Source organism: Capra hircus, chromosome 10, assembly GCF_001704415.2.
Source record: "Capra hircus breed San Clemente chromosome 10, ASM170441v1, whole genome shotgun sequence".
Taxonomy (NCBI): domain Eukaryota; kingdom Metazoa; phylum Chordata; class Mammalia; order Artiodactyla; family Bovidae; genus Capra; species Capra hircus.
Genome location: NC_030817.1, coordinates 60,326,398 through 60,354,083, shown reverse-complemented (window position 1 = coordinate 60,354,083; position 27,686 = coordinate 60,326,398). Strand labels below are relative to the sequence as shown.

At 38.9% G+C, this 27,686-nt stretch overlaps 2 protein-coding genes across 4 annotated transcripts in view; one reads left to right on the top strand and one right to left on the bottom strand.

Moving 5' to 3' along the window:
• The window catches only part of POLE2 (DNA polymerase epsilon 2, accessory subunit), a 29,770-nt gene extending 8,823 nt beyond the window's left edge, over positions 1–20,947 (bottom strand). The window contains exons 1-13 of one of the 2 annotated variants that reach the window (XM_005685627.2): positions 20,818–20,947; positions 18,007–18,107; positions 15,077–15,152; positions 12,852–12,929; positions 12,627–12,720; positions 9,136–9,210; positions 6,736–6,819; positions 6,119–6,175; positions 5,501–5,549; positions 4,019–4,091; positions 1,068–1,240; positions 413–502; positions 195–249 (exon numbers count right to left, since the gene is read on the bottom strand). In XM_005685627.2, the coding sequence (XP_005685684.1) occupies positions 195–249; positions 413–502; positions 1,068–1,240; positions 4,019–4,091; positions 5,501–5,549; positions 6,119–6,175; positions 6,736–6,819; positions 9,136–9,210; positions 12,627–12,720; positions 12,852–12,929; positions 15,077–15,152; positions 18,007–18,107; positions 20,818–20,885 (1,073 nt within the window). In that variant the 5' untranslated portion in view covers positions 20,886–20,947. Of the gene's footprint in view, positions 1–194; positions 250–412; positions 503–1,067; positions 1,241–4,018; positions 4,092–5,500; positions 5,550–6,118; positions 6,176–6,735; positions 6,820–9,135; positions 9,211–12,626; positions 12,721–12,851; positions 12,930–15,076; positions 15,153–18,006; positions 18,121–20,817 lie in introns of both variants that reach the window. The other variant, XM_018054377.1, reaches the window with a different exon arrangement.
• KLHDC1 (kelch domain containing 1) overlaps positions 22,945–27,686 on the top strand; it is a 39,079-nt gene continuing 34,337 nt past the window's right edge. For both annotated transcript variants that reach the window (XM_018054375.1, XM_018054376.1), the window contains exon 1: positions 22,945–23,131. In XM_018054375.1, the coding sequence (XP_017909864.1) occupies positions 23,036–23,131 (96 nt within the window). In that variant the 5' untranslated portion in view covers positions 22,945–23,035. The remainder of the gene's footprint in view (positions 23,132–27,686) is intronic.

Genomic DNA, 27,686 nt, shown 5'->3' with positions numbered 1-27,686 from the left:
ATCACTCTTCCATTTAATACTTTTCAATATAAATCTCTACTAGAATGTAACATATATTATTGTGATAGAAGGATAATTTTATCTCCCAGCTATACTAATTTTCTCAACTTTTTCTTCCACTCATTTCTTAAATTAGGATTTTTGTTTCTCAAATAACCCTTTAAATGAAAAAATATAGCAATAGAAATCATTACCTTTGATGAATATTTGGGTATTCGCATATTATATCTGCCAAAGTTTTTAGGGAATCTAAAATTTTAAAGGATATTGAATTTAATTTACATATGATATGCATAAATCAAATTTTATTTGACCAGATACAACTCTACATATTAATAAATTTAAATTAATATAGATTATTTCTTTTAGTTTATATAAATGTAGGAACACTTATTAAATAGATCCTCAATACCTTTCAAAGCTTGAACTTGATTTTTTCCATAAGGTGCAGATGAAAAATTACCACACAGAATAAAGCAGGTTGGAGGTGCTGGTGAATAACCTAAAAATAAAAGAATAAATGAGCATCACTTTTCTGGTCTAGAAATCATATTAAAATCTTTTAGCCATAAGCTTTTTTCTTTTTTTAGCCATGAGTTTTTAATAATAAAACCTTACTGTCTAAAAGCAATACCTTATTTTAATAACAACTTCTTATAAAAAATAGTAATAATAGTGCCCATTTATTGAGTACTTATTTTGTGGCAGGCCCTGCAATGGCTTGATTAATCCTCACAACATCCCTCTAAACTGAGAGAGAGATTATGTAACCTGCCCAAAGTATTAGGCTGCAGTTTAAACCCAGCTCTGTCAAACTCCAAAGCCTAAGCTGTTATCCACTCTTGTACTGTTTTAGGGCTAATTCTTATTTATCATGAACACACACATACAGTTATTTTTCAAATGTAAAAATGTAACTGTTTAAGATGAATTTATTTAAAATATTTCACCGCTGAATCAACTTTTTTAACAAAAATAGACTACTCAAAAAGATACATTTTTTTTAAAAGAATTTAGTTTTAAGACATGAGCTCTCATAAAAAAGAATAGAAACAAATGACACTTACCAGAAAACATGATGTGAAGTTTTTCCAATACTTCTACTTGGTCCAACCAAACATCAGATATAAAGACAAACATGGCATCTTTATTCTCATCCTCTAGTTGTTTTAGTTTTGCAGAAGTCTTCACAGATGTATTAGAAGGCCCTCCGAAAAAATTAATATTTCCATAGTATGCCCTAGGTAATTATAACACAATTATTACCTTCTATCCTATATTCTGTTGAAGATATTTTTCTGCTAATTCTACAAATTAAGCTTCTGTCTATCTAATGAGGTTATTTTCCCATCAATGTAAATTGTACCATGCAAATGTATTATTTGTACCACTTAAAAAGTAAACAAGTTTATTTAAACATTCTAGAATGAGAAAGGAAGCAACACTGAGGCAGTCAACAAAGTAAGATAAGTAAACTATATCTGGACCTTTTAAAACTTACTAAAGCAAATATTAAAATCAATCATAATTTCCTAATATAGTTGAAAGTAGGAGAAATAGGTACTCAATTTGAATAATAACTAATAAAAGTCTCAAAAAAGAGTGCTAGCCATTTGACCAAGCAATTTTACTTCTAGATATCTGTTCTAAGAATTTAAAGATGTCTACAGAGACTTATCTACATCCCAGAATTGTGAAAATCTGGAAGAAACACTAAAGGTTGCTCAAAATGGAAACGAGTGATCTGCACTCCCAGCCTCCACTGCTCTTGCCACCCACCCTTCACCGGCTGCCATTCTACAGTCCTCAGTTTAAATGTTGAATACTATCCCACAGAACTGTCCCGTGAGGATCACAACAGAAGTCAGATTTCCCCATTACACACACTTGGAGGACCCTGTACTTCTCTTTCATAGAACTTATCAAATTTGTAATCAGCAAATTATTCGTGTGACATTTAATGTCTGTCTCCCTAATCCAACACCTAGCACAGAGTCTGGCAATATAGTATGTGCTCAAAGTACATTGCTGAATGTCACAAATCATGTAATAAAAAATTTCATGGTAATGGAAAATGTTGACTGAATATTATTAGATGATGAAGCAGGTTACAAAGCATTGTACAGTATGTATTCATTTTCAGCATCCAAAAAAGCGCATACATAGAACCTGTATATTCTTATTAAGTCACTGTAATTATATCCTATAAAGTCACTGCAAACACTGCATTAGGGAATACTGAACCTTGCTCTTAAGGAAAATGTGTACTGGTATCAGACAGATTGTAATATTAAATCATAAAATACCTCATCTTGGTAGATTCTATTTTCTTTATCTTACAAAAGAGAAAGCAAGGTTCAGGTTTAGAAGTATTAAGTGACGTGCCTGAGGCCATCCCAATAACAGGTGACGGTGTTAGGTTACAATCTTGCAGTTATCAGAGGAATGAAATAAGACCAGAACATTACATAAACCAGAACATTACAAACAGAAATACCTAGTAAGCTGATTCTTGAGAAATTAAAGCTTAAAAAGGCCTCAGTAACATCTTCCATCCTTGATTCATGGAATATAAGGTTCAAAGACAAGAGCAAGAGGAAGGCTGTTTTCCCAAGAAATGATCTAGGAATTCTAGGAACTTTAACAATACATCAGGCTCAGAAAACATAAGTCACATGTCTTGTACCAGTGAAAGAGAACAACATGGCAATGGAATCCCAGCAAATCTGTACTTTAATTTAGAGAAAGTGGGACAATTTAAATAGATGGTTATTTGAGACATTACAAAGATGAATGCTTGGCTAAACTGAAACGAATGGTAACACTTAAGGCCAGCTTCCTTGTTTATACCTCTCATTCGGAAGAGTAATTTTGAGGCTTGTATGAAACTATAACACCAAGACAACAGCAATTATGCTTTCAATATAGCCCCAAGAAACCCTACCATGATGTAAACCTAGCCACAAACTAGCACTAAAAGTACAAACTTAAAAGTAAACTGGCTTGATGTGGGCTTGTATTCTCTGTGGCATGACCAGCACTGTACCCTGGATTTACTTCAGGAAGAAGATGCACAGCAAAAGCTGCCTGCCAGTGACTCCTTGCCAGCAAACATGGCCTTGGCACCTGACTCATAACAGCAGACTGGATCTAAAATCTTAATCATCAGACTTCTTGAGATCATCACCATCATCATGGAATCTCAGGATTAGAATGCAACTACTTTAATTACCCCAGATGCCTACAGGCTCCAGGAAGCTAATACTAAATACCAAAGCAGCAGCCAGCTGAGGCTGACTAGGTGTGAATGAGGATGCATACATTTATCCTGCCCAAAGTGAGCCATCACTGAAGATGTTCCAGGTGAGAATTTAGGTGCGAAGTACTGCCAGGGCTGATTGTTCAAGATAACTCAGAAATCTCCTAATTTTCAAATATCGGACACTAATTCAAAATATGCTTAAATACCTCCAAGGGGAAACAAGAAACGTCTAGAGACTACAATCAACCCACAGGCCACCGGCTACAACTTTCACACCATTATTCAGCCTCTGTCAAATTCCTTGAGTGACAGGGAATTCACTCCTCTAGAGAAAGTCCTTTTGGAACCCCTCTAATATTATAATGATTTTGCATATATTAAGTAACTATATAATTTGCTTCTTATAGCTTTCACTCAGTAAAATACAAAAATAAGAACTTTATATTAACATGGGAATTATATTCTTCTGTTTTCCTATCTCTTGTCTCAGTCCTATAGATAGAGAAGACCAATGGATTGGAAATCTTTCCCAGTGAAAGCCAAATACAAAGACACAATTGCAACCAGGCTGGAGTCAACCCACTAGTTTTCAGTTATATATAAAGTCCAGTTTTTTAACTCTCATTTTCCATTGCTCTTCACCTTCTAACACAAAGTCTGAGGACTTGTAATAATTGACACGTGATATACTATCTTACATTTATTGCTGCCAGTATTCTAAAATTTCTATAGAGTTTAAGTCAAACATTTTTATACCTAGTAGTACTAGAGGGTTCAGTGGGTGGAAATCCAAAGGCATTGACATGAAACACCTGATCTTCAAACCAACCTGAAAAACAGATAAGTAACAAATCACTTTCATTTCTCCAATTTTCTTGTTCGAAAGGACAAAACTGGAACTCAAAGCAGTAATGCTAGGCCATCGTTTAATCCCCGGTCAACTAACCACAGAATTCACCAGCCCCACTGAGCTACAAAACAGTTTCAGGTTCAGAGACAGTCTCAGTTCTTTTTTGTTTTTTATTTTTGGCCACACCATGTGACTTGCAAGATCTTAGTTCCCTGACCAGGGATGGAACCTGGGACCATGGAGGTGAACATGCTGAGTGCTAACCACTGGACCACCAGAGAATTCCTGATAGTCCCAGATCTATTAAAAAAAAAAAAAGTCATGAAATTGTAATAGATTTAGAAGTAAAACTTTTCCCTTTCTTATTTCACATTACATGTTAGAGTACAGACAGACAAGGTACACAGATAAAAATGTGCTTTTTTTACATTTATTTTTTATTGGAGTATAATTATATAACAAAGTGTATAACAGAGTGAATCAGCTAAATGTATGCATATATCCACTCTCTCTTAAGCCTCCCTCCCCCTCCACCCCACTCCTCCAGGTCATCACAGAGCTTCAAGCTGAGCTGCCTGTGCTGTACAGGAGCTTCTCACAGCTATCTATTTTACACATGGTAGTGTATCGATTTCAATCCTGCTCTACCAGTCGGTCCCACCCTCCCCTTCCCCCCTGTAGCCACAAGTCCATTCTCTACATCTGCATAAAAATGTCTCGTTTTATGACTCTATGTGCAGTCTTTTTTTCTTTTAACTTCACTGAGACATAATTCACACATCATACAACCCTTTAAAAGTGTATACCTCAGGACTTCCCTGGTGGCCCAATGGTTAAGAAGCCACCTTGCAATGCAGGGAACACAGGTTTGATCCCTGGTCTGGCCAGATTCCCACATGCTGCAGGGCAACTAAGTTCCTTTGCCATAACTACTGAGCCTGCTCTCTAGAGCCTGGGAGCTGCAACTACTGAAGCCCACACACCCTAGAGCCCATGCTCTGTAACAGGAGAAGCCACCACAATGAGAAGCCCATGACTCACAACTAAAGAGTATCCCCCACTTGCTACAACTAGAGAAAGCCCACACATAGCAACAAAGACCCAGCACAGCCAAAAATAAGTAAATCAATAAAGATAAATTAAAACTGCATACCTCAGCAGTTTTTAGTCTATTCACAAGTTGTACAACCATCAGTACTAATTTCAGAATATTTTCATCATCCCAGAAAGAAACCCTGTGCCCATTAGAAGTCTGAGAGTTAAATAATGTGAAAAGTATGCTCTGATAATATTCCCCTGAGTTACACTGTTAATGTATTTTAACCAGTGTAGAAAGGGTTTTACTGTAAAATGATAAGGAGGACAGAGGAAAAAAAATACTAACTTACCCTCTGCTAAGACAAAGCATGATTCTGTGTATAAACCACTATGAAACTGGTATACAGTAATTAAGGAAAATAATTCTGTTTCTATGCTTGAGGTGGTGATAAAGTCGATATACATTTTGGGCTCAACAGGACTTTCAAATAATACATTCAAAGACTGCTGCTGCTGCTGCTAAGTCGCTCCAGTCATGTCCGACTCTGTGCAACCCCATAGATGGCAGCCCACCAGGCTCCCCCGTCCCTCGGATTCTCCAGGCAAGAACACTGGAGTGGGTTGCCATTGCCTTCTCCGACATTCAAAGACTACACATTTAAAACTCTGAATAGATTATAGCTTAAAAAATGTTAGGTTTAAGTATCCCCATATCTGATTCTAAGATGTAGTACTGAAGATATAGATCATTTTTAGCATGTTATAAACTTTTTCAGTGATTTGTCTGGATACAGCAAATAAGGGGGAATTCAACATTTTTGTCTCTAGTTAGGATTATGTCTCTAGATTCCTACACCACCATATGGAAATTACACTAAGTACCCAAATAGGTAAATTTGAAAATGATATATAATCAATGTCCCCAGTTCATTTAACACAGATTTAAAAAAAATAAAAGTGAAGGATATAGCTTTACTAAGATCCAGTTGTATTGTTCCTGTAGGGTCTTCCAGAAAAAATTTTCCCTAAAAAAAATCAAAAGAAATATGTCCACATTTATGTAAAAATGAATACTATGGCAAAACAATTAAGATACTGACAATTTTGACAACAGAATATAGTAGAGAGTACTGTGGATTTTTTTAAAAATCAGTAATTCCAAGTCTAGGCTTTTCCATCATTTAATTAAGACTCAGAGTCCTCAGAGGTATCAAACAATGACTACTGCCGATCAAGAGATGGCAGCAGGGACATTTGCTGGCTGCCACGAGAGGGACCTCACCAGGTGCCTTCACCTAAGAGAGCCAACCGCATCTCCCAGGGAGCAGGATGTGGTCTGCAGCTTTGAATGCTTAGAAACTGAGAAGTCAACCAGAGATTACGGGGGAACTAATTTCAGGCTATGCAAACTGGTGGCTTGTCTACTCAGGAAACCAAATGCAAATGAAAAAGTTACTTGGTAACTGAAGTAGCTGCTTTCAATGAAGAATACATTCCAGTGCCCTCTGTGAAAATGCTGTATTTAACTGACATTTCAGTCTGAAGGCTGAAAATAAAAGATGAATGCTTATCAAGTTTCACTTACCTCTTTTAACTGGGTTATCATCCCAAGAACAATCACATCTCCAATTTTGCTTGTACTGCCCAATAGGGTTTCTATTGTCTTAAGCTAAGATAAACAAAATAAACTCTTAAGGACTGAAAATATATTCCTTTAAGAAACTAATCTTTTTTTTCCCTAAAAATAAGTAAATTTTGAGTGCACACTGCAGTATTTACACCTATTTTATAGTAGAAAATCAAATAAAACTCAGAAAATATAATTTTATCCTACAAAAAGCTAAAATAGCAACTGATGATGTCTTGGGAGAATTATGCCTAAAGAAACACCATGTCAACACAGGCCTTTACCAATGACTGAAGTTTCATACCATATTATTTTGAATAATGATAAGTATATTTATCTTTAAAGTATAGAAGAATATGAATTTTGTCAGTCTCTTCAGCACCTGCAAATTAGTGGGCTATTTAAAAAGTTATATTCTACTGTAACTTTATTATTTTGAAAGTCTGTCATTATTACTTGTATTCTCAATTTGATCATTATATTTTTATCAGAAAGTTAAAGGTAGTAATAATTGGGGCACTATTTTAAAGGGATCCTTTTTGACCCTTTTCTATACATATAATCCTAACAATATATTAGTATACACATACATAATTTATAAACACATACCCATATAGTTTGTTTTATTTGCAAAGATGAAGTCATATTATTTGTATTATTCTTCAACTTAACTTTTTAAGTTTAATACATCTTAGACATGATTGCATTTAACTATATTTAGATATACTTCATTCTTCTTAATGGATAGAAATATCTATGATATATATACAACTTACCAAACAACTTAAAGGACACAATCACAACATCCCATAATAATGTTAACATATGACCTTGAAGTTCTCTTTAAAAACATGAACCTCAAGCGACATAAGAATACAATGTTCATTTTAAACAGTTTTTAAAAAATGAAATACTTGGGAATAAATCTGAAGAAAAGACATGTATCCTAAAAACTGGATTAGGTAAAGATTTCTTAGAAACAATACTAAAAATATGAGCCATTAAAAAAAAAAACTTATAAGCTAGACTTCAACATAATTAAGAACTTAAGTATCTCAAAAAGACCATTGAGAGAATAAAAAGAACACTTACAGACTGGGAAAAATATTGCAATTCGCAATCAGTAAATAAAGCAACACAGGAGTACAAAGCTATAACAAAGTGAGGATACCGTATTTGTAGTTTGCAAAGGTAGAATGCCATACAGGGACTATAAATGGGGATTCAAATAATATACCAACAGGGTTACAAAATTAAACAGCCTGGAAAGATAACAAGAACAATAAATTATTTAGCTAAGCCTTAACGTTACTTTGGCAAAGAGGAAAGGTGAAATAATGCTTCCGGGCTGTAGGTATCTGAGTTGCTATAGGAAACCTAATATATATGAGAAAACACATAGACAATCATTGGTAGAGAAATATAAATAATGTCAAGTTCCAAAACTTAATATTTTTTCTGATAGCAGAAACTATCAAACACTATCAATGTTTTGTCCTCATGGTGCTGCCATCAAACATTAATTTAAGCATCATCTAGTATTATTGTTTTAGGATCCATCAGGCTGCTCATCCTTACGAATGCTGATCTAACATGGTAGAGAGCTGAGTGAGCCTGAGCAGAGCCTGGGCTCTTTAGAAGTCATGCAGAAACGCATAGAAACGGTGGGGCCTAGCCAGAAGGAGCTAAGGACTCCCGCAGCAGGGTTCCATGTGCTGAAGCAGGGAACAAAGCCACTGATGGACTGACAGTAACCAGGTATGTGGCTGGGACAAAAGTGACGGTGCTGTTTGGTAACTGCTTCCTGAAATGAAACGGCAGAAGGAGCACAGGTGGCAGGAAACACTCCCCCTCTCCCTGGACGACACTGTGGCCTGTCTGCTCTCTCTCGTGCATTCTATAAATGTGGTTTCCTTAGCGCCTTCAGTAAAGTCTTCACTCCAACTGAAATAACATGTCTTGGCTGAACAAGTGTGTGGTGGTCACTAGGTGGCTGGATTGGGCAAAGAGCAGGATTTCAGAGTGGGAGTGAGGGCGAGATGGGTAATGTTGAGGGTTGGTCAGAAAGTCAGCAAATGGACCAGGAGGACTAGGGTTCTGTCCTGGTGGTGAGAGACTATCTGGGGGCTACCAGAATCTCAGGGCCTGCCCCGAAGAAGGAAGTAGATGATTCTGTTAGAGATTTGTAGCACCCGGGACATAAGGCACAGACTTTGCCAAGATGGGGTACACGCAGGTCAGTTAGCTAAACAGTTATCAGTGGTTCATTTGCATTTAAAATTCAATAAATTAGAATTAAGCAACAAATATTAAACTTGTATACTTACACCCCCTGAATAATAATAACAACGTTCTAACCTGGAATTTGCTTCCACTTTCATCAGGGTGAGAACCTATCACTGGAGGAGTAAATAATTCATGTCTGTGGGTTCTCTAGAAAAAAGAAAAATTCACATGAATTACTGAGGCAAACCTTTAAAACAGAGCACTATTCATTAAAATAGCACCCTGACAAACCATTGTTCTTAAATTAACATTACTATTATTTATTCTCAACAGATTTGAAAACCCCACATACTTTAATGTACAAATATCTAGAAATGCTTTTTTTTTTTTTTAATGTTAAGGCTTTTTTAAAAAGGTCTATTGTGTACCTGGCAGTAATGCACTCTGGGCTGATATGAAATGACAAACTAAAGCTGTCATCCTCAGAGGCAGGGGCCAGTGGAAGTGTCAACAGGTCACAATACAACCAAGGACCCTGAGAAGAAGGGGCCATTCAATAAGATCCTAAGTGATAAAAAGGACTCTGCTAGTAAGAAACAAGAGGAGACTGAGACAAGATATTTTAGGCAGAGGAAGGGAATTGTCACAGAAGGAGTTCTAAAGAATCAAGAAGTGTTAGGGACGTGATGTGAAGTTTAGTACAGTTGGATCACAAGATGCACAAGTCAGATAATGTGAGAGTTTGGCTGGAGTCTCTGTTTAGGAAACTATGCCCCCCCATATGTACTGTGGTACACAAAGTTTAGGTAGGGCAGGTGCCCTTCCCCCTCCACTGACATACCACCAAGACCTAGCAAATCAAAGTACTCCATCCCCTTGGCCATTGATTGGTTCAGCGTTGAATAAGTGCCTAAAGCTGCGCCAATAAGTGACATTACTAGAACTTTTGAAAAAGAACAACTCTCTAAGAGTCACTAAGGCCACTAGTGGCCACATCTGTCACCTCATAGGGAGAATTTGTTTGAAAGTAAGATGAATTTTTTAAAGGTGCTGGGAGATGGAAAGAGCTAGATGCCTCAGGACATTGTATGAGCACATAGCTCCAGGTGTGCTTAACACAGCTGGACCTTCTCCACAAGCCAAGAAATTCCTTTGTCTGTTTTTGCCAGTTTAAGTTTCCATTACCTCTAATAGAAAAGCCCTAACAATACAGACTCTGCATGCCAAACCAAGAAGTTAGTCTTACACACAATTGAAAATAACAATTTTGAAGTAGAATGGTAAAAGCAGATTTGTGTTCAGGAAGATAACGGCAATAAAAATATGCATGGACTAAAATTCAACCCTTTAAAAAAATGTATGTATTTATTTATTTGGCTGTGCTGCATCTTAGCTGTTGCACAGGGGACCTTGGATCTTCACTGAGGCATGTAGGATCTTCAGCTGCAGCACGAAAACTCTTAGTTGTGGCATGTAGGATCTAGTTCCCTGATCAGGGATCGAACCCGGCCCCCCTGCACTGGGAGTATAGAGTCTTAGCCACTGGACCACCAGATTCAACCCTTTTAATGAGGCTTGGGAGGGTTTAGTGACACCCCCAAATAATATCGTAGGCTCTAACACATAATTTTTAAAAAGAAAGAAAAAAGAAAGTGGTATTTACTGAGCATCTTCTCTGTGAAAAGCACTATGCCAAATGTGGTGGAGGAAATAAACAAGGAGTGTGCAGTCTGACAACAGGGCTACGCACCCCGAATGCCCAGCAGGACCAGCTCTAGTAACTGACACAGGAGATACACTGAGTCGTCAGAGGGTTGAAAGCAGAAAGAGACTGCATCCAACTGGAGATCACAGAGGGCTTTGGAAAACAGGAGGAATCTGAGAGGGCCCTTCCAGAATGAGGAGGGTTTCAACAGTAGAGATGAGACAGAAGAGCAGCAAGAGAGTGAACAGTTTACGCAAAGTCACAGAAGAAGTGAAGAAACAGAAAAATTCCACGTTTCTGTTTTGGCTCCTCTACTTTTCTGAGGGAAAAGTAGAGATTAGGCCAAAAATGTGTGACTGGAAGATTTGTACTTAATCCAATAAGTAGTAAACGTCCTTGAAAGACTTGTGAGCAAAATCATTACAGGATCGGTGCTGAACTTTGGGAAGAGCAATCTGGCAGCACTGTGTAGAGGATGGAGGCAGGAGAGAATCGATGTCTTCAGGGCTCATTCTCTTCAAGCTCTGTTCAGTGCTTACTCCTGCTGACCACCCTCTCCTCCTTGAAACCTCTCAGTGCTTCTGCCGTATAACAGCACCCTAACCTAGCCCCCAAACTTATCCTCTTCCCTTTTCCGTTACCTCTCAGGAGCTCAGCCTCACCTGTGACTCAAGGCAGATGCCCCCTCAATCTCTCTCCCTACCCAGATCTCTTTCTTTCCCTGCAGACATGCATCTCACCTGATATCCTGCTGGCGACCTGAACTCGACTGTTTGAAATAGAACCTGCCATCACCTTCCCCCTTCTCCTTTTCCTAGTTGTTAACTTTTTATCATTACACTACCCGTGTACTCTCTCAGGCTCAAAACCTTAATCATCTTTGAGTTTTCACTCTCCCTGTTCTTGTCCAGTCACCACGAAACTGTGGCTTCCATGTTCCTGGACTGTCCCCTCTTTCTGCTCCCCTTGCCTGCCTTCATTCAGGCTATCATTTATGCCAGGACTAATATCACACACACCTGTAAGTCTTCTCTCATACTCTAATTCATTCTAAAATCTACTGAGAGAGGAAGTGTTCAAGGAACCTGCCGTAATGAATCGCTGTGGTATTTTAAAGCTCCTTGTACCAAGAGAACAGAGTCCAACTCCCAAGAATGGCATCCAAGGCACATCCATGATTTAGCTGCCACTTGACTTTACAGACTTATCCCATGCCACTCCTCCTCACGAGCCTTCCTCTCCACACGAAGGACTGAGTGCTCATCATTTCCTGCACAGAGTCCACTTAACCTTTAGCTCTTTGTTCACAGTTCACCACCTTTCCCCCATTTCCGCAAGATCAAAGCAATCAAGGTCCCTGTCAAATGCCATCGTTTCCCTGAAGCCGTCTCCGATTTTCTATGGAATGCATTCTCTTTGTATTTCTTCTAAAGCATGTATAAAATTCTACTCTGTATTTTATTTGTGCACATGTCTTCAACTTCATAGACTATAGTAGGAGGCAAATGTTGGGCTCAAATCAGACTGACTAGATTCAAATCCTCGTTCTACTTACTAGATATAACCTCTGGGCTAGTGACTAAACTTCTCTATGGCTTAGTTTCCCATCTGTAAAATGGGAATAATAGCATTTATACTACTGAATGTTGATATTATGGTGATTAAATGATAAGCAATGTCTGTAAAGTAATAATGCCTGGCATACCAAAAGCATGTGAAAAATGTTAGCTACTATTTTTACCATCATCATGATTGTTAAAGTATTTTTTTCATATATGTATCCTCTGTATGGTCTCAAACACAGAGAGCCCAACAACAGTCTACTGAATGACAAACTTTAGAGTACAAAAGCCCATCCTTTGATTATTCCTGAGTCTAACCTAAGTTGAAACAGTCTCTTCCTCCCCCTCCAACTCACCTGGTGCAAAATTGTGTATCGTTCACGAAACAGCTCTGCTTTATCTCTTGCTGTCCCAAATAAATTTGGTGCAGGGTGGTTGGTCATTAGTAAACTAGAAAAAAAAGAATATGTCTATTTATGAGTATCATAATACACAAAGATAAATCAAAAATGAAAGACTATTACCTTCTGAAAAAATATATACATTTGAAATTAGCTTAAATCAATGGACGGCATACTTACGGAAGAAATTTTTTTCTTTCTGAATTGTACACAAAGCGTGGGATATCAAATGCTCCTATGATATTGAAGATATGATCTCTGAAAAACAACCCATAAGGACCAACCTGATTTACTAAAAAATTAAGTATTCCAAGTGAACATGAAAACTTGCATTATAATCTTATGTCATACACATATACTTTCCACAGATCATGTAAACAATTTTTTGTAGTGTCAAAAATAATACAAGGTTTTTAGCCTGTATATTTTCCTCTCAGAGAAAAGAAAGCACTGCCAATACTCTCAAACAAACAAAAAAATTTAATCAACTTCTAATTAATAATGTCATCTGTTGGAAAAGAACATTTATAATAAAATAGTGACATCTTAAAGAAATCTCTAATATATACTACTTTTATAAGCTACAGTATTATTAAAGGGTATAATTCATTTCCAACTATTTTTTAATCCAAAATATCATGCAAAAGTGACCCAGGAAAAGATGTAAACAGAAAAAAGAACTGCCCCCCAAATTATGACTATATCATTGACATGTATAGTGTTAGAGAAGGGCAAATCACAAAATAATTTACCTTCAAACACTTCTAATATAACCATGTTTGAATGAGGTTAAATAGCACTATTCTCAGCACTACTGCATAAATATTCCAATCTAAAAAAAAATTCCCTAAAATTATATCTATCTCCCAAAATGAAAATGGTCAAAAAAACTGCATGCTCACCTGTTGGTAGCACCTAGTATAGAGAAGCAGAAAACCAGTGAACTTGAAGCAAGCCTTGATTCTAGGCACAGCGCCATGGTTTTCTAGTGGATCAGTCTCAGCAAGTTATTTAACTTACCCATGCTCCTTATGCATCTATAATAATGAGAGCCTCTCTCTCCCTTCTGCTATAATACAATGACTTTCTGACAACTGGAGTTGCAAAGATGATTTATAATTCAGTCCCCACTCGACCTCTATATTGGCTGACAGTAGCATGGCAGCCCACTCCAGTATTCTTATTTGGAGAATCCCCACGGACAGAGGAGCCTGGAGGGGGCCAGTCCATGGAGTTGCAAAGAGTCAGACACAACCAAGCACAGCAGCATATGAACAGCTTGACAGAAACAATGGGTACCTTTAACGCCTACTTTAGGGTGATAATCCTTATACTTTGATACAATTGGTTTGAATTTCTAATGAGGGATTTAGGAGCAAGTACTCTAGTATCTTAAACAATGAGTTGGCAAGGATAAAATTTAAATACCTTAATTTCTCTATTTTTTGTAGCTCTAGTAAGTTCTAATAGGAAAAAGATTAAAACTTCAAGATAGACATGTACACACTGCTATATTTTAAATAGATAACCAACAAAAACCTATCGTATAGCAAAAAAAAAAAAACAAAACATTAAAACTACTGACCAAAAGGAGTAATGACTCCTTTCAATTATCTCCACTGCCCCAGTAGGAAAAAAAGTGTTAAAACTGTTTCTTTTCATTTTTCCCAGATGTTTTTGTTTCAGTTAAACCATGTGAATTTGGAAAGTAGGAGGAAAAGGAAAGAGGTACACTTGGGAATAAAACCCAGAAAAATTACTGCCATATAAATTCTTAAGCTCTAACAGTATGAGACAGGGTAACAAGTCATAAAGCTGAGATTCTACCCTCCTTCGCCATTCAGCATGTTACCCAAGTTAAGTCCCTGAACTTTCGGGACTCAGCCCTTTCGAAACTAAGATAAAAAGTAAATTATACCTCTGAATAATCAATTCAATTCACCTGTAGCATATAAAATATTAAATCAGTTGGGTAAGTGGCAAAAGTCTGTCATGGTACAAACACATTAAAATCTCAAATCCTGAGATAAAAATAGTAAAGATGAATCATGTAATATTGAGGTTTATAAAAGTCACTCAGTCGTGTGACTCTGAGACCCCATGGACTATAGCCTGCTAGGCTCCTCTGTCCGTGGAATTCTCCAGGCCAGACTACTAGAGTGGGTAGCCATTCCCTTCTCCAGGCGATCTTTCCAACCCAGGGATCAAACCCAGGTCTCCCGCATAGCAGGCGGATTCTTTACCATGAGCCACCAGGGAAGCCCAATGATGGCTTATAATGTAAGCTATCACCAAAAAGAAACACAAAGAAAGAACCACTGTAGAGATGGTGACCAAGAAAATAATTTAAAATAAGATCTCAATAACACTTCTGTACAGGGAAAAAGTGAAATTTGTCCACATACATAGTTTCATCTACTGACTGACTGCATTCCTGGACTGCTGCTTCCACTACCGATCGCTCAATCATGTTTGATGACACTGAAAAGAGAAGTTCAAAGTCAAATTTTAAAAACAGGCATACAATTTAGTTCTCTCCACATATGGCTGTTTTTCCTTAAAATAATCTGTAAACACTAACCCCAAGATTCTCATTACATAGGTTTTAGGAGGAAAAAGCATGTTAGGTTAGAACAGTAACTAACAAAAGTCTTATCTCAAATATCTTAATTTTCTTCTCTCAAATACACTTATAATACCCTGATACACAGTCAAATGCCTCAGCTTTCTAAATAGTGTTTAGCAATATACATTCAGGTATACAAATGCTTCTGTAAGCTCCTAGGTTAATATGGTTATATGCGTATAACTTTTCATCACAACTGCTATGTTTCTTCCTTTTTGTGTGTGTGTGGCTGTGCTTGGTCTTCGTAGCGGTGTGCAGGCTTCTCCAGTTGCCCCATGGCACGCAGGATCCTAGTTCCCCTATCAGGGATAGAACCCACGTCCCCTGCACTAGAAGGCAGATTCTTAATCCCTGGACCACCAGAGAAGTCCCCACAACTGCTATGTTTCAACAGGCATGAGAGTAACAGTAATAACAATAACTGCCACCATTTATTAAGCCCTTAGTAAACAAGTGACACTATGCTCAGTCCTTCACAAGCATTACTGGATAGATGTCCTATAAGACTGATGTTCAAGCCATGTCTTACAGATGAGAAAAGTGCAACTCCAAGAGGTCAAATAACCTGCTGATGAACATAACTGGAAGGAGTAGAGAGCAACACAAACCAGAGCCTGGTGATAGGGTGCCCTTAACCACTGTGGTATGTTCTCAGGCAAAATGCCATCATGTGCCATTGAGTTCAGTTCAGTTCAGTCACTCAGTCGTGTCCGACTCTTTGCGACCTCATGAATCGCAGCACGCCAGGCCTCCCTGTCCATCACCAACTCCGGGAGTTCACTCAAACTCACGTCCATCGAGTCAGTGATGCCATCCAGCCATCTCATCCTCTGTCGTCCCCTTCTCCTCCTGCCCCCAATCTCTCCCAGCATCAGAGTCTTTTCCAATTAGTCAACTCTTTACATGAGGTGGCCAAAACACTGGAGATTCAGCTTTAGCATCATTCCTTCCAAAGAATACCCAGGGCTGATCTCCTTTAGAATGGACTGGTTGGATCTCCTTGCAGTCCAAGGGACTCTCAAGAGTCTTCTGCAACACCACAGTTCAAAAGCATCAATTCTTCGGCGCTCAGCCTTCTTCACAGTCCAACTCTTGCGTCCATACATGTGCCATTAATGTATACTAATTTTCTAAAATTAATCATTTCTAAATTTTCAACTATAAGGAAAATTTTAAAACAAAGATATATTTAAAATTCTACCCTTAGAAGTAAAAATGAGATATAATAGCAATTTCTCCTCTTTCATAGAAAGTTTCCACCCATTTAACTGAAGAAACCGGCATCTGTACAACCTATGAGAGCAAGGCACACCCACCTCCCTTCTTCAGTGCTCTAGAAATGGGACATTTTTTTCTAGAAGAGCATTTCTCTTTTGTAGGTCCATGCTTATGGCAAAAGACTGAATATTTAACAAAAAGATCCCTCAAGAAAGGCTGAGGCAGGAAGGGAAAGTTATTCTCGCTCACTTTTTTCCCTCAAACATTTAAAAATAACTAACTTGAGGAATCTGTATGCAGCTCAGGAAGCAACAGTAAGGAGTACATCAAGGCTGTATATTTTCACCCTGCTTATTTAACTTACATGCAGAGTACATCATGAGAAACACTGGGCTGGATGAAATACAAGCTGGAATCAAGATTGCCGGGAAAAATATCAATAACTTCAGATATGCAGATGACACCACTCTTATGGCAGGAAGTGAATAAGAACTAAAGAGCCTCTTGATGAAAGTGAAAGAGGAGAGTGAAAAAGTTGGCTTAAAGCTCAACATTCAGAAAACGAAGATCATGGCATCTGGTCCCATCACTTCATGGCAAATAGATAGGGAAACAGTAGAAATAGTGGCTGACTTTATTTTTTTGGATTCCAAAATCACTGCAGATGGTGATTGCAGCCATGAAACTAAAAGACGCTTACTCCTTGGAAGTAAAGTTATGACCAACCTAGACAGCATATTAAGAAGCAGAGACATTACTTTGCCAACAAAGGTCCGTCTAGTCAAGGCTATGGTTTTTCCAGTAGTCATGTATGGATGTGAGAGCTAGACTATAAAGAAATCTGAGCACCGAAGAATTGATGCTTTTGAACTGTGGTGTTGGAGAAGACTCTTGAGAGTCCCTTGGACTGCAAGGAGATCCAACCAGTCCATCTTAAAAGAGATCAGTCCTGAGTGTTCATTGGAAGGACTGATGTTGAAGCTGAAACTCCAATACTTTGGCCACCTAATGCGAAGAGCTACACATCTGAAAAGACCCTGATGCTGGGAAAGATTGAAGGCAGGAGGAGAAGGGGTCAACAGAGGATGAGATGGTTGGATGGCATCACTGACTCAATGGAGATGAGACGGAGGGACAGGGAGGCCTGGAGTGCTATGGTCCATGGCGTCGTGAAGAGTTGGACACGACTGAGCAACTGAACTGAACTGAACTGAAGTAACACAAAGAAATAGGCATACAGATAAAAGAAAGTGACCATAATGGAATCAGAGGGAAATTTCATAAAAGGGAAGAACTATAAAAGAGTCTCTGGGAATGCCCCAAGGTTCCAACAGAATTAGAGGCTCCCCTTTAGCAACAAGTGCTACCAACGGTATGTCTCATGCCACCAAGACATTCAATACTGAGTCCTCAACTTCTCCTTAAACTTTTTAAGATAACTGAGGATGTAGAACTATATGAACAATATACGTTACAGAGAATGTTACTTACAGGGTTGCTTTTCAACAGCATCGATGATCTTTTCCAGTGCATCTTCAAGCTCTATTTCATTGATAGACTGAAGAGCTTCTGTGAGGTACTTAACAGCTTCACTGATAAGAGAGACTGGTAATTAAGGCTACACGTTTTATGCCAAAATCTGGCAAACATTCGTCAATCCAGCATTGAAATTAAGACCTACTCACTCACTCCTCCCTGCAAGCAATACTCCCCTTTCCTGTGATTTCTGAACAAAGTCTCCTACCCACTGCCAACAGAACCATTCTTAAAATCCCAAATCACATCCTTCTTCTAGGGAAGAGTTCCTAAACCAGCTCTACCAGCTACAATCTTCCCTTCCTTCTGAAATTGTTAATCTCACTTATAGGTACATCAAGTAGCCTTGTACTATGTATTACTTGACATTAATAAACTCAGTCTGCTTCAATGTTCTGAATATAACAATTAAATAAATATTTATTAACTTGATAATGCATTTGCTTAAGTTCCAGTAATTTCATCATCGTTTTCAACTGTAAAATAAGGGAAAAAAAATGGGCTAGAAAAAACTTTGACATTTGAATATTGTCATAGAGGTAATAACATTCACTAAAATCACATGAATCCCTCACGCCCCCCCCATAATAATAAAACTGAAATTTTTAATAAACCACATAAAAAAATAAAAATAAATAAATAAACCACATGAATTCTTGATTTAAATAACAATAATTCTCAGAGTGAACACTGTCTCCTTAAACAATTAGCTAATTCCAGGCCATTCTGTATTTGTGGACCACAACTTTACACTTTATATCAATATTAATTGTTATAGTCATATATCTTAGGTTGCTTATTGTTTCATGTGTGGGTGTCTCATCCCTTTAGTTTATTATAGAACATGATTGATTCCCTAAAATCACACATGTACTGCGTGAATCTTGGGAAAGCTACTAGGATAGACCAAAGTCACACCGGAGCTTGTCCCTGTCAAATCTCACTGGTCTCTGGACTTCCTGATGCTCTCCTGCTTCAAGATCTTGATATGGTCACTTCTCCCCTACTCTTTACCTACTCAAGACCTGCTCATACTCCGTTCAAACCATTCTTTTTTTTCCCCAAAATCATTCTTTAATGAAGCCTTTCTTGACTCTAGAACTCTATACACCTGGTTATACACTATCACAGCACTTCTTTCCTTGGATACTTTTCACAATCGAAAGTAAATAATTGTGAATTATTTAATATCCATGCCAGACAGACTTCTAAGATGACCCCTAATAATCCACACCTCCTGGTAATCACCTTGTTTAATCACCTCCCCTTGAGTGTGGGTTGAACTTAATGACTTGCTTCTAATAATAGAATATGGCACAAGTGATCAAATATTTTACTGTATTGTACTTTTAAAAATAAACATTTTTAAGTAACAAGATGTCACTTTCTTGCCTTAAGTTACAAAAAACGGTGGCTTTCATTTACAAGCAGACTCTCTTGCTAGTTTTGATAAAGTAAGCTGCCATGTTGGGGAGGCCCAATAGCCAGCAAGGACTGAAGCCCTCAGTCGATCAATCCTGGATGAACTGAATCCTGCCAATCACTGAATGAACTCGGAAGCAAACCCTGCCCAACTGACTGTGAGATGACTGCATCTTGACCGCAGCCTTTTGAGAGACGGTGAAGCTAAGGACCCAACTAAGCCTACCTGAATTCCTGACCCATGGAAAATGTGAGAATTTAAGTGCCTGCTGTTTTAAACGTCTAAATTGGGGGTAATGGGTTATGCAGCAATAAATAATTAATACACTATCTGCCCCCCGACCTCCGCAGTGTTGTACTCGCCTATTCCCTTGCTCCCTAAGTATTTTGCAGCTAATATATTTCACTGTATTTCTGACTGAATTAATGAATGACAGCTCGGTGTTAAGTCAAATTCTAAGTGAAAAGAAAAATACCAACTGATATATTGCTTGTATTTTTTAAATATCAGGGATCAACAGATAATCAAATAATCAGAATTTATTATTTTCTCCTACAGAATATCCACTCTTGCCCCTGTTCACTAACCCCAAAACATGGTAAAAGTCCCATAAAACTCATCTTCCCAAAAACAAACCAAAAACCTCTACACACACAAGACCAAGCAAAACCTGGTAGAGAAGTGTGTCCCGTCCGGCAGGTATTTACGTATGTAAATACCGTATTCTTTTTTTTTTTTTTTTAAGGCAGATTTAATGAGAAAAATCTTGCATAGGATCATTCTACAAATCGTAGAAAACATGGATATGGCAAGAGAAGTTCTAAAGGAAATCTTAAAAAAAAAAAAAAAAAAAAAAGACATGCTTCAAACCTACCCACTTTTTAACCCTTCACGAATTCTCTCTCAAGAATAGGACCTGACCTAAAATTGGGAGAGCTGGCAGGGCCCACAATTTGTACCAATCTGACAGCTACTGGCAAGCAGTGGGCTTTCCCAGGTCGCTCATTCGCTGTCCCCGTAACCACGTGAGCAGCGATGCTGGGATTCCCATGCCGCAGAGAAAAAGACTAAGCGGGCAGAGAGCGCCCAAGCACCGTGCTAATATACGGATGCTGCGGAACCTATCGCCACTTCTCCGGCTGTTTGGCAAGTGCAGGAGAGCCTCATCCCATCTAAGAAGGCATCGCCGGATCCTCTTCGCGTCTTAGAACTCTCTCAGGGTCTCTGTCATTTTAAGGCCAGAGGCCAGGTTCCGTCTCGGCGTGCAGCTCACCCCGCTGCCCCGCACGGCGGTCTGGCCCTGGCTCTCCCCTCCTACCCCGCCAGCTATCCGGCCGACTCACCCCCGGAGCATCAATCCGCGAAGCTTGAAGGCGGAGAGCGCCCGGCTCCTTAACCGCTCAGGCGCCATGTTTGCGTTTTGGCGCCACGGCCCCGGCTCCGCCCCTTCCCGGGCGAGCCCGGTCCTGGCCCCGCCTCAGAAACGCCAGTTCTCTATATTTAAATAGCGCCAGAGGCCACTACTCCTCTCAGTGCGTGGAAAGATCCGCGGTTCCGCGGGCCAGGCAGGCTGCCTCCTTGCACCCTCTAAGTTGCAGGAGAAAACGACCCTACACTGCTCCGTTATTGGGATACTGACCAGCGAGTGCGCTGCTGTCTGGTTGGGAACGTGCTTCCCTATCTCAAGTGCTTTCGTGGAACCCACCTCCATCTTCGTGACTCCCGTCGGGCTCATCCGAACCTTGGGGCCCTTCAGTACTTATGTTCTGTGCTTCTCACAAGCCCTGGAAATGCTCTGTTTCACCACAGGTTTTTCCCCGACATTCACTCGCAGCTGTTATACGTCACCATAATTCTCAACCACTCCACTTTATATTTAAGTTGCGGGCTGCCTTTAAGCGCTGTAAATGTATTAATATATTGCTTGTAAAGCCAAATGAGTTGTGTGCTGTTTTTTCAACATCTTCCTTTTACTGATGAAAAAAGTGAGACACAGATATGGTAGGTAGATGGCTCACTCAAGATGAAACATTCAGTGAGTGATGGATGGAGCCAGGATTACTCAATCTTTTTCCAGCAAGTGAGCTGTTAATTTGCTACGCGTCAAAACGCTTGCTCCAATGAGTTAAAAAAAAAACTTGGAGTGCTTATAAGTGAACGTGCAGTCCTATGAAATGTGAGAATGATTCCTAAGAACTGCTATACAGTGGCTTCCAGTGTATTCGACTTGTTGCTTATGTACGACTCTGCGACCCGATGGACTGGAGCCCGACAAGTTCCTCTGTCCAACGGATTTCCCAGGCAAGAATAGTACAGTGGGTTGCCTCTTCCTTCTGGGAATCTTCCCAACCCAGGGATTGAACCCAGGTCTCCTGCACTGGCAGGCAGATTCTTTTACTGCTGAGCCACCAGGGAAGGCCAGTATCTACATATTTAGAATTTATTTAGTATCTATTACTACGAGACTCTGAGGAGTCAATAATACTTGATTATTTCAGCGTTTGTGTCTAACGGGGCCTCAGTATCAACTAGCTACAGCAAGCAGGCACTTAATAATCATATGCTGAATAAATGAATTAATTAACGTTCTGAGGGGTGAGCAGCCACATTCTCTTAAAGGACAGGGGCATCTATAGACACTGGCATGATTATTGTCTTCCCTCTTGGCACTAGTTTTACTTCAGTAACATCATTTTGTAGCAAGGGTTAGGCAGCTTTCTCTGGAAGGGGCCAAACAGTAAACATTTTCCTCAGTGAGACCTATCTGGTCTTTGTTGCAGGTACTCCGCTGGGCCTACTCAACTCTGTGGCTTACATCAGCAGCCACAGACAGTCCTTAAACGAATTAGAGTGGCTGTGTGCCAATAAACTATGTACAGATGCTGAAATTTGGATTCGTATTTTTTATGAGTAATATAATTTTTAATTTTTTTCAACCATTAAAAAATGTATAATTATTTTTAACTTGTGGGCGCCACAGAATCACGTAAAGATTTGGCCTGCAGGCTGTAGCTTGCTGGCGTACGTTTTAGAAAATTTTCAATTAAATATATATATTATATATATATATTTTCTCATTCTCTCCTATTCTCGCTCTCTCTCTCTGGATAACCATCTCTGCTGGAAGTTGAATGGAAAAGGCAAACCCTCATAAAGCATTTGTGTACTAATACATTGATTTAAATCACAGCAACATCAAGTCCGTGTACAAGAAGTCCATCGAGTCACTGGATAAGGTACAGAGTTAGGCTGTTCCGCCCACACAACACAATCCAAGTGACACGAAATCGGCGAGTGGCAGGGCTGCGGAGAAACGAAGGCACCTCCCTGCCCACTCAGACCTCAAGCATCCCTAACTGGCGACGCCACCCCGGGCTCGGCTTCCCGGGCGGGCTTCGGGGCGGCGCAGCCGCACTGGTGCCGCCGCACTGGTGCCGCCTTCCCACCAATCTCGACCCTCGACGTGTTCCGTTCGTGCGTGGAGGAGCCAGGCGGGAGAAGAGGCCGCTCCGTGGGCAGGGGCTGCGGCGCGCCAAGCGCCTGGGCCCAGCAACCGCGCGGATGGCGGACTCGCAGCTGTTCTGCGTGGCCGAGGAGCGCAGCGGCCACTGTGCCGTGGTGGATGGAAACTTCCTCTACGTATGGGGGGGCTACGTGGTAAGGGGAAGAGGCGGGACGGGGCGGACTCGCGCCGGGAGACCGCCCGGCCTCTCGGCCCGACCGGCCGACTAGCCCCCGCCCACACCCGGCCCAGAGGCGGGGGCCGGTCCGCGGCCCTGGCCGACGCCGTCGGCGCCCCGCCCGGCCCTCTGCTGTCGGCCGCTCTTCCGCCGCTTCGGGGCTGGACGCCCAGCCGCCGTTGCTTGCACTAGGAAAGCCTTCAAAGCCCGCTCCGGGGCCCTTCCCATTCTCCAGTCCGCCGGGTCCTCGAAGCTGGCGGATAGCTCGGCTTGCCCAGCGCTCAGGCGGTTACTGCGCGGTTGATGATCATTTTTAAATGCTTACGCAGACGCAAAAGCCCACCGAGGATGCCGTCCTATATTATTCCATAAATAATTCCTTATTCCCGCGGCGCGATTCGGAATCATTGAAGCATTTAAGTATTCTTAAGTAGTTTTTTTAGTGGCATTCCTTTACCAGTGGGTAATGACAATTTTTTTTCCCGAATCTGAAAACAGGCTCATATTAACAGTATGAATGTTAGGCTTTAAAATTCTTGTTACAGTGGAGGTTTGAAAATGTGCTTTGTTTCTATAATCGTAGGATTATAGAATCAAGGATTCTAAAGATGGAAAGCAGTTCAGGAATATATGCCGACCCCTTTAGTTTAAGATTTAAGGAAAAAAAAAAAGCGAGCCATCTGGAGTTCTACTGGAGGTAGAACAGATATTTTTCTGACTGATTCGATACTGTTATGTGACAGATGTAACATGACTGAATCGCTCAAAGAAATAAAGAACATACTGTGTATGTTAAATGATTCTCACATCCAAGTTGGTTTTTGTTTTGTTTGTGTTTATTTTTAATCTGATTCAATGTCAGGATGGGAAAATCAGAACTCACATTTGAGTGCCTACTATACGTGGCATGTGTTAGGAAATCTCATATTCCTAATCTTAAATAATCCTTACCATACCTTTTAAGGTAAGTAATATACTATTTTAAAGATAAGGTCTATGAGTCAGTAAGAGTAAATAATTTGACCGTTTGGCTGCACGGGCAGCAGATTCCAAATGAGATATATTGGATTTCCAAAGCCTATTTTTTTCTATGATAAACATAAATTAGGCTTTCTTAAGGTCTAATAGTTCCACCTCGTGTTCTTGGTGAAAATACAGTCTAGATATAATGATGGTTTTTGCAGAAGAAATATTTTTATTGTTTTGAGGTATACCACTTGAAGATGTACAGTTGTCAGACTTCAGGGCTATATTAATTCTTAGTGTTGTGACAGATGAAAAAATCTCACTTAAGATAGTAATCTGTAATATCTCATATCTGGTGACAGTATAGATTTCTGTTGGGCCCATAACTGAAATGTCTGGAGTTTTTACATTTCATTTTAATCTTGAAAATTGTGTAATTGGTAAGATTCCAGGTTTTCAGGTGATAGTAAATAGAAATACTTCCTGCTACTGATCCGATGAGTAAATGCTGTAAGAACCACCGTGGAAAGTACCGCACAGATTTGGATCAAGCCTACTTTTAAATCCAGGGATTGTCAGCACTTGTATTATGTCTAAGGCATAAGCAGAAGAAAGGAGAGAGTGGGAGGCAGAAAAGAAGACATGGCATATCATGATGAAAAAGTAGAATCATTCCAACAATTGTTTTATTCACATCCTTCTGAACAGCTAAAAGGCCCTGGAATCTAGAGATAATCCAGTCGTTAAGAATAGTATTCAGTTGATTCCAGATTGTTTGTTCCAAACCCAGTTTTCCTCCTCATGAACGCAATGTGTGTTAAAATTGACAAAAGTATGTCCTAAAACTTGAATGGCCCACATTTATCTGTCTAAATTATTATTACCCTATTATTGAACATCTTGTAAAATCCAGTGTATCTGAAAATAGCCCTACCTCTAGAGGTAAGGGCAGCAATGCTGAAAAAAGTAAATTCTAATTGGTGCCAGAATATTCTCTTATTCCTAGTTTTCTCATATATTTTCCACACTACTGAAATTCATACAAACTTTAGTATTACAACTAGGAACATTTAAAAGTTGTGAGTAGTTTTTTCTAAATTTTTGAGGAGAAGCACAATGTTTTGGCGTGTTTACAGATTATATACTTTCCTCTTAAGGTTTAATCATATAAACACTTTTATTTGCATAATACAATTGATGTTAATACATTTTGCCCTAAACCTTTCCTTATACAAACTAGCTGCATGAATCTGTTTAACTATATGTTTCTGTTCTGGAAAAGGACTTAAAGGAAAGAAGAATCAATTTAGAAAATGTTTGAAAAGAATGAAAGTTGGAGGTTTACAGTACTGGATTTTAAAACATAACACATTACTGAAACAAATCAGTGATACCAGTTAAAATAGCAAGATGGAATGGAGAAGGAATTACATAAACAACCAAGCATATAAGAGTATTTTGTATATAAAAGGCAGCATTTCAATTCTGGAAAAACAGTTACTTATTCAATATGTTCCTGGGACTACTGGAGGAAAGTGATAGGAGAGTTTAGGATTGACAAATATAGAGAAATTAAGCTATTTGATACCAGAAGAAAATATGTGACTTGTAAAATTCTGAGTTGGGAAAAGAAAAACTGAACTGGGAAAAAACTATAAGGGAAAAAGTTTGCAAGTTGTTTTTTAGTATAAAAGGAAAATTGCTTAATCATCTTAGAGCAGTTAAGATCAAAATTTTAAAAATTAAACTCTGTGCTTTTTAAACACCATAAAGTGAGAAGGTGAATGACAAACTAGCAAAGTTACTTGCAACATATGTCATAGACAAAAGGTCTGTAAAAATAAAGGTTGATATTTCTCTGAAAAATGAGCAATGGACATGCACAGAAATTTAAAAGGAAAGAAATAGATTGTGAATCAAAGAAACACAAATGAAAATTTTCTTTTCCAATTTGCAAATATTAAAAAATTTTTGAGACGAGCATAGGGAAATGAATTACTCATGCACTAGCAAACTTTTTTGGAGAGAAAATGTGTATTAAAAGCCTTAAGTGAGTATTTCCTTTACTTAATGATTTATTCATAGATGGTCACACAGACCACTCATATTATGTGGAGATGTTAATTCTTTTTAGATGGCCAGAATTTGAATCCCCTTCCTCTTGTAGTATCCCCCACTAAGTGAGTCTTATTTTAGTTGTCTGAGTATTTATTTTAGTTGTCTGAGTACCTCCTATGTACCTTCATAGAAAATATATTCTGTAAAGATAGGAATTTTGTTCCCTATTCTGTCCTTGGTGTCCTGAGTCAGACATAGCTCATAGTGGGTGCCCAATAAAAAAGAACCAGAGTACCAGGTTTTTTCCAGCTTCGCTTGCAGCTAGGTTCTGGGCAAGTAGCCTGGATGCTATTGGTCAGATGTATGTGTGGTAGATTTGGACTTAAGAATAAAGATGTAAAAATCACGACTTAAAGAGGATTCTTAGCTACCCATAGAATTTGTAGGAAGATAAGGTCCCTGGCATAAAAGGCAGTTCTACAAGCTGCTCACCAGCGACTGGGGCAGTTTGCACTTCAGTCTGGTTTTCTGGGTTTTTAGGTCTTGCATCTCTTATCATAAGCTGGTTCTCCAGCTTCCCTGATGATTCCATGAGCTACCTAATATGCATTTATTAGAATTTTATTCTTTAATTTAAAAATTTGAAATGTTTATACAAAAGGATATGTAAAATAACTATCATGTTGTACTTCCAGATTAAGAAATCAGCTAAAATCAGTACCTTAGAAGTTTCCTGTTTATCCTTCCCTGATTATATTGTTCCTCCCATGCTCATAGGTTACCACTATCTTGATTTCTTCTTAATCACCATTTTGTTTATAGTTTTATCACTTATGCATCTGTCCCTAAACAATATATTATTTGGTTTTTTAATCAGAGCATGGGTTTTCTTTCATGACTTAATTCTTTTAGTTAACATTGTGTGTTTTAGACTCATACATTATTTGTATTCAGCTAGTGGGCACTTGCATGGCTGTGACTGTGTTTGCTTAGTGTTTATTTTGTTTGGTCAGTTTCTATGCTGTGCAGTTATTAAATATTTTGGAAATCCCCCCTAGATTTATTCTTTTGATGTGTATACTATATAATATTCTCTTGTATGAATTCACAGCAATTTCCTTATCTATCCACTATTGATGTTTATTTGAATGTTTCAGGTTTTTCTTTTCTTTTTGGAATTGTAAGCAATGCTGCATTGAGCATTCTTTGTAACATGTCTCCTATTATACATGCAAGGGGGCATATACATTCTCTAGGGCATACACCAAGGGATGGAATGCTGGGTTGCCTGGTCACACACTTCCAAATTAAATTGGAAACATCAGTGTTACCAAAATATTTGTATCAATTTATACCACCCTCACCAACTTCCTCCTTGTTCCACATCCTTGACAACATTTGGTACCATCTGGCCTTCAAATTTGCCAATCCAGTGAGTGTGATGACATATTTCATTGTGGTTTTTATTTGCTTTCCATAATTACAATACAGTGGGGTGTCTTTTCATA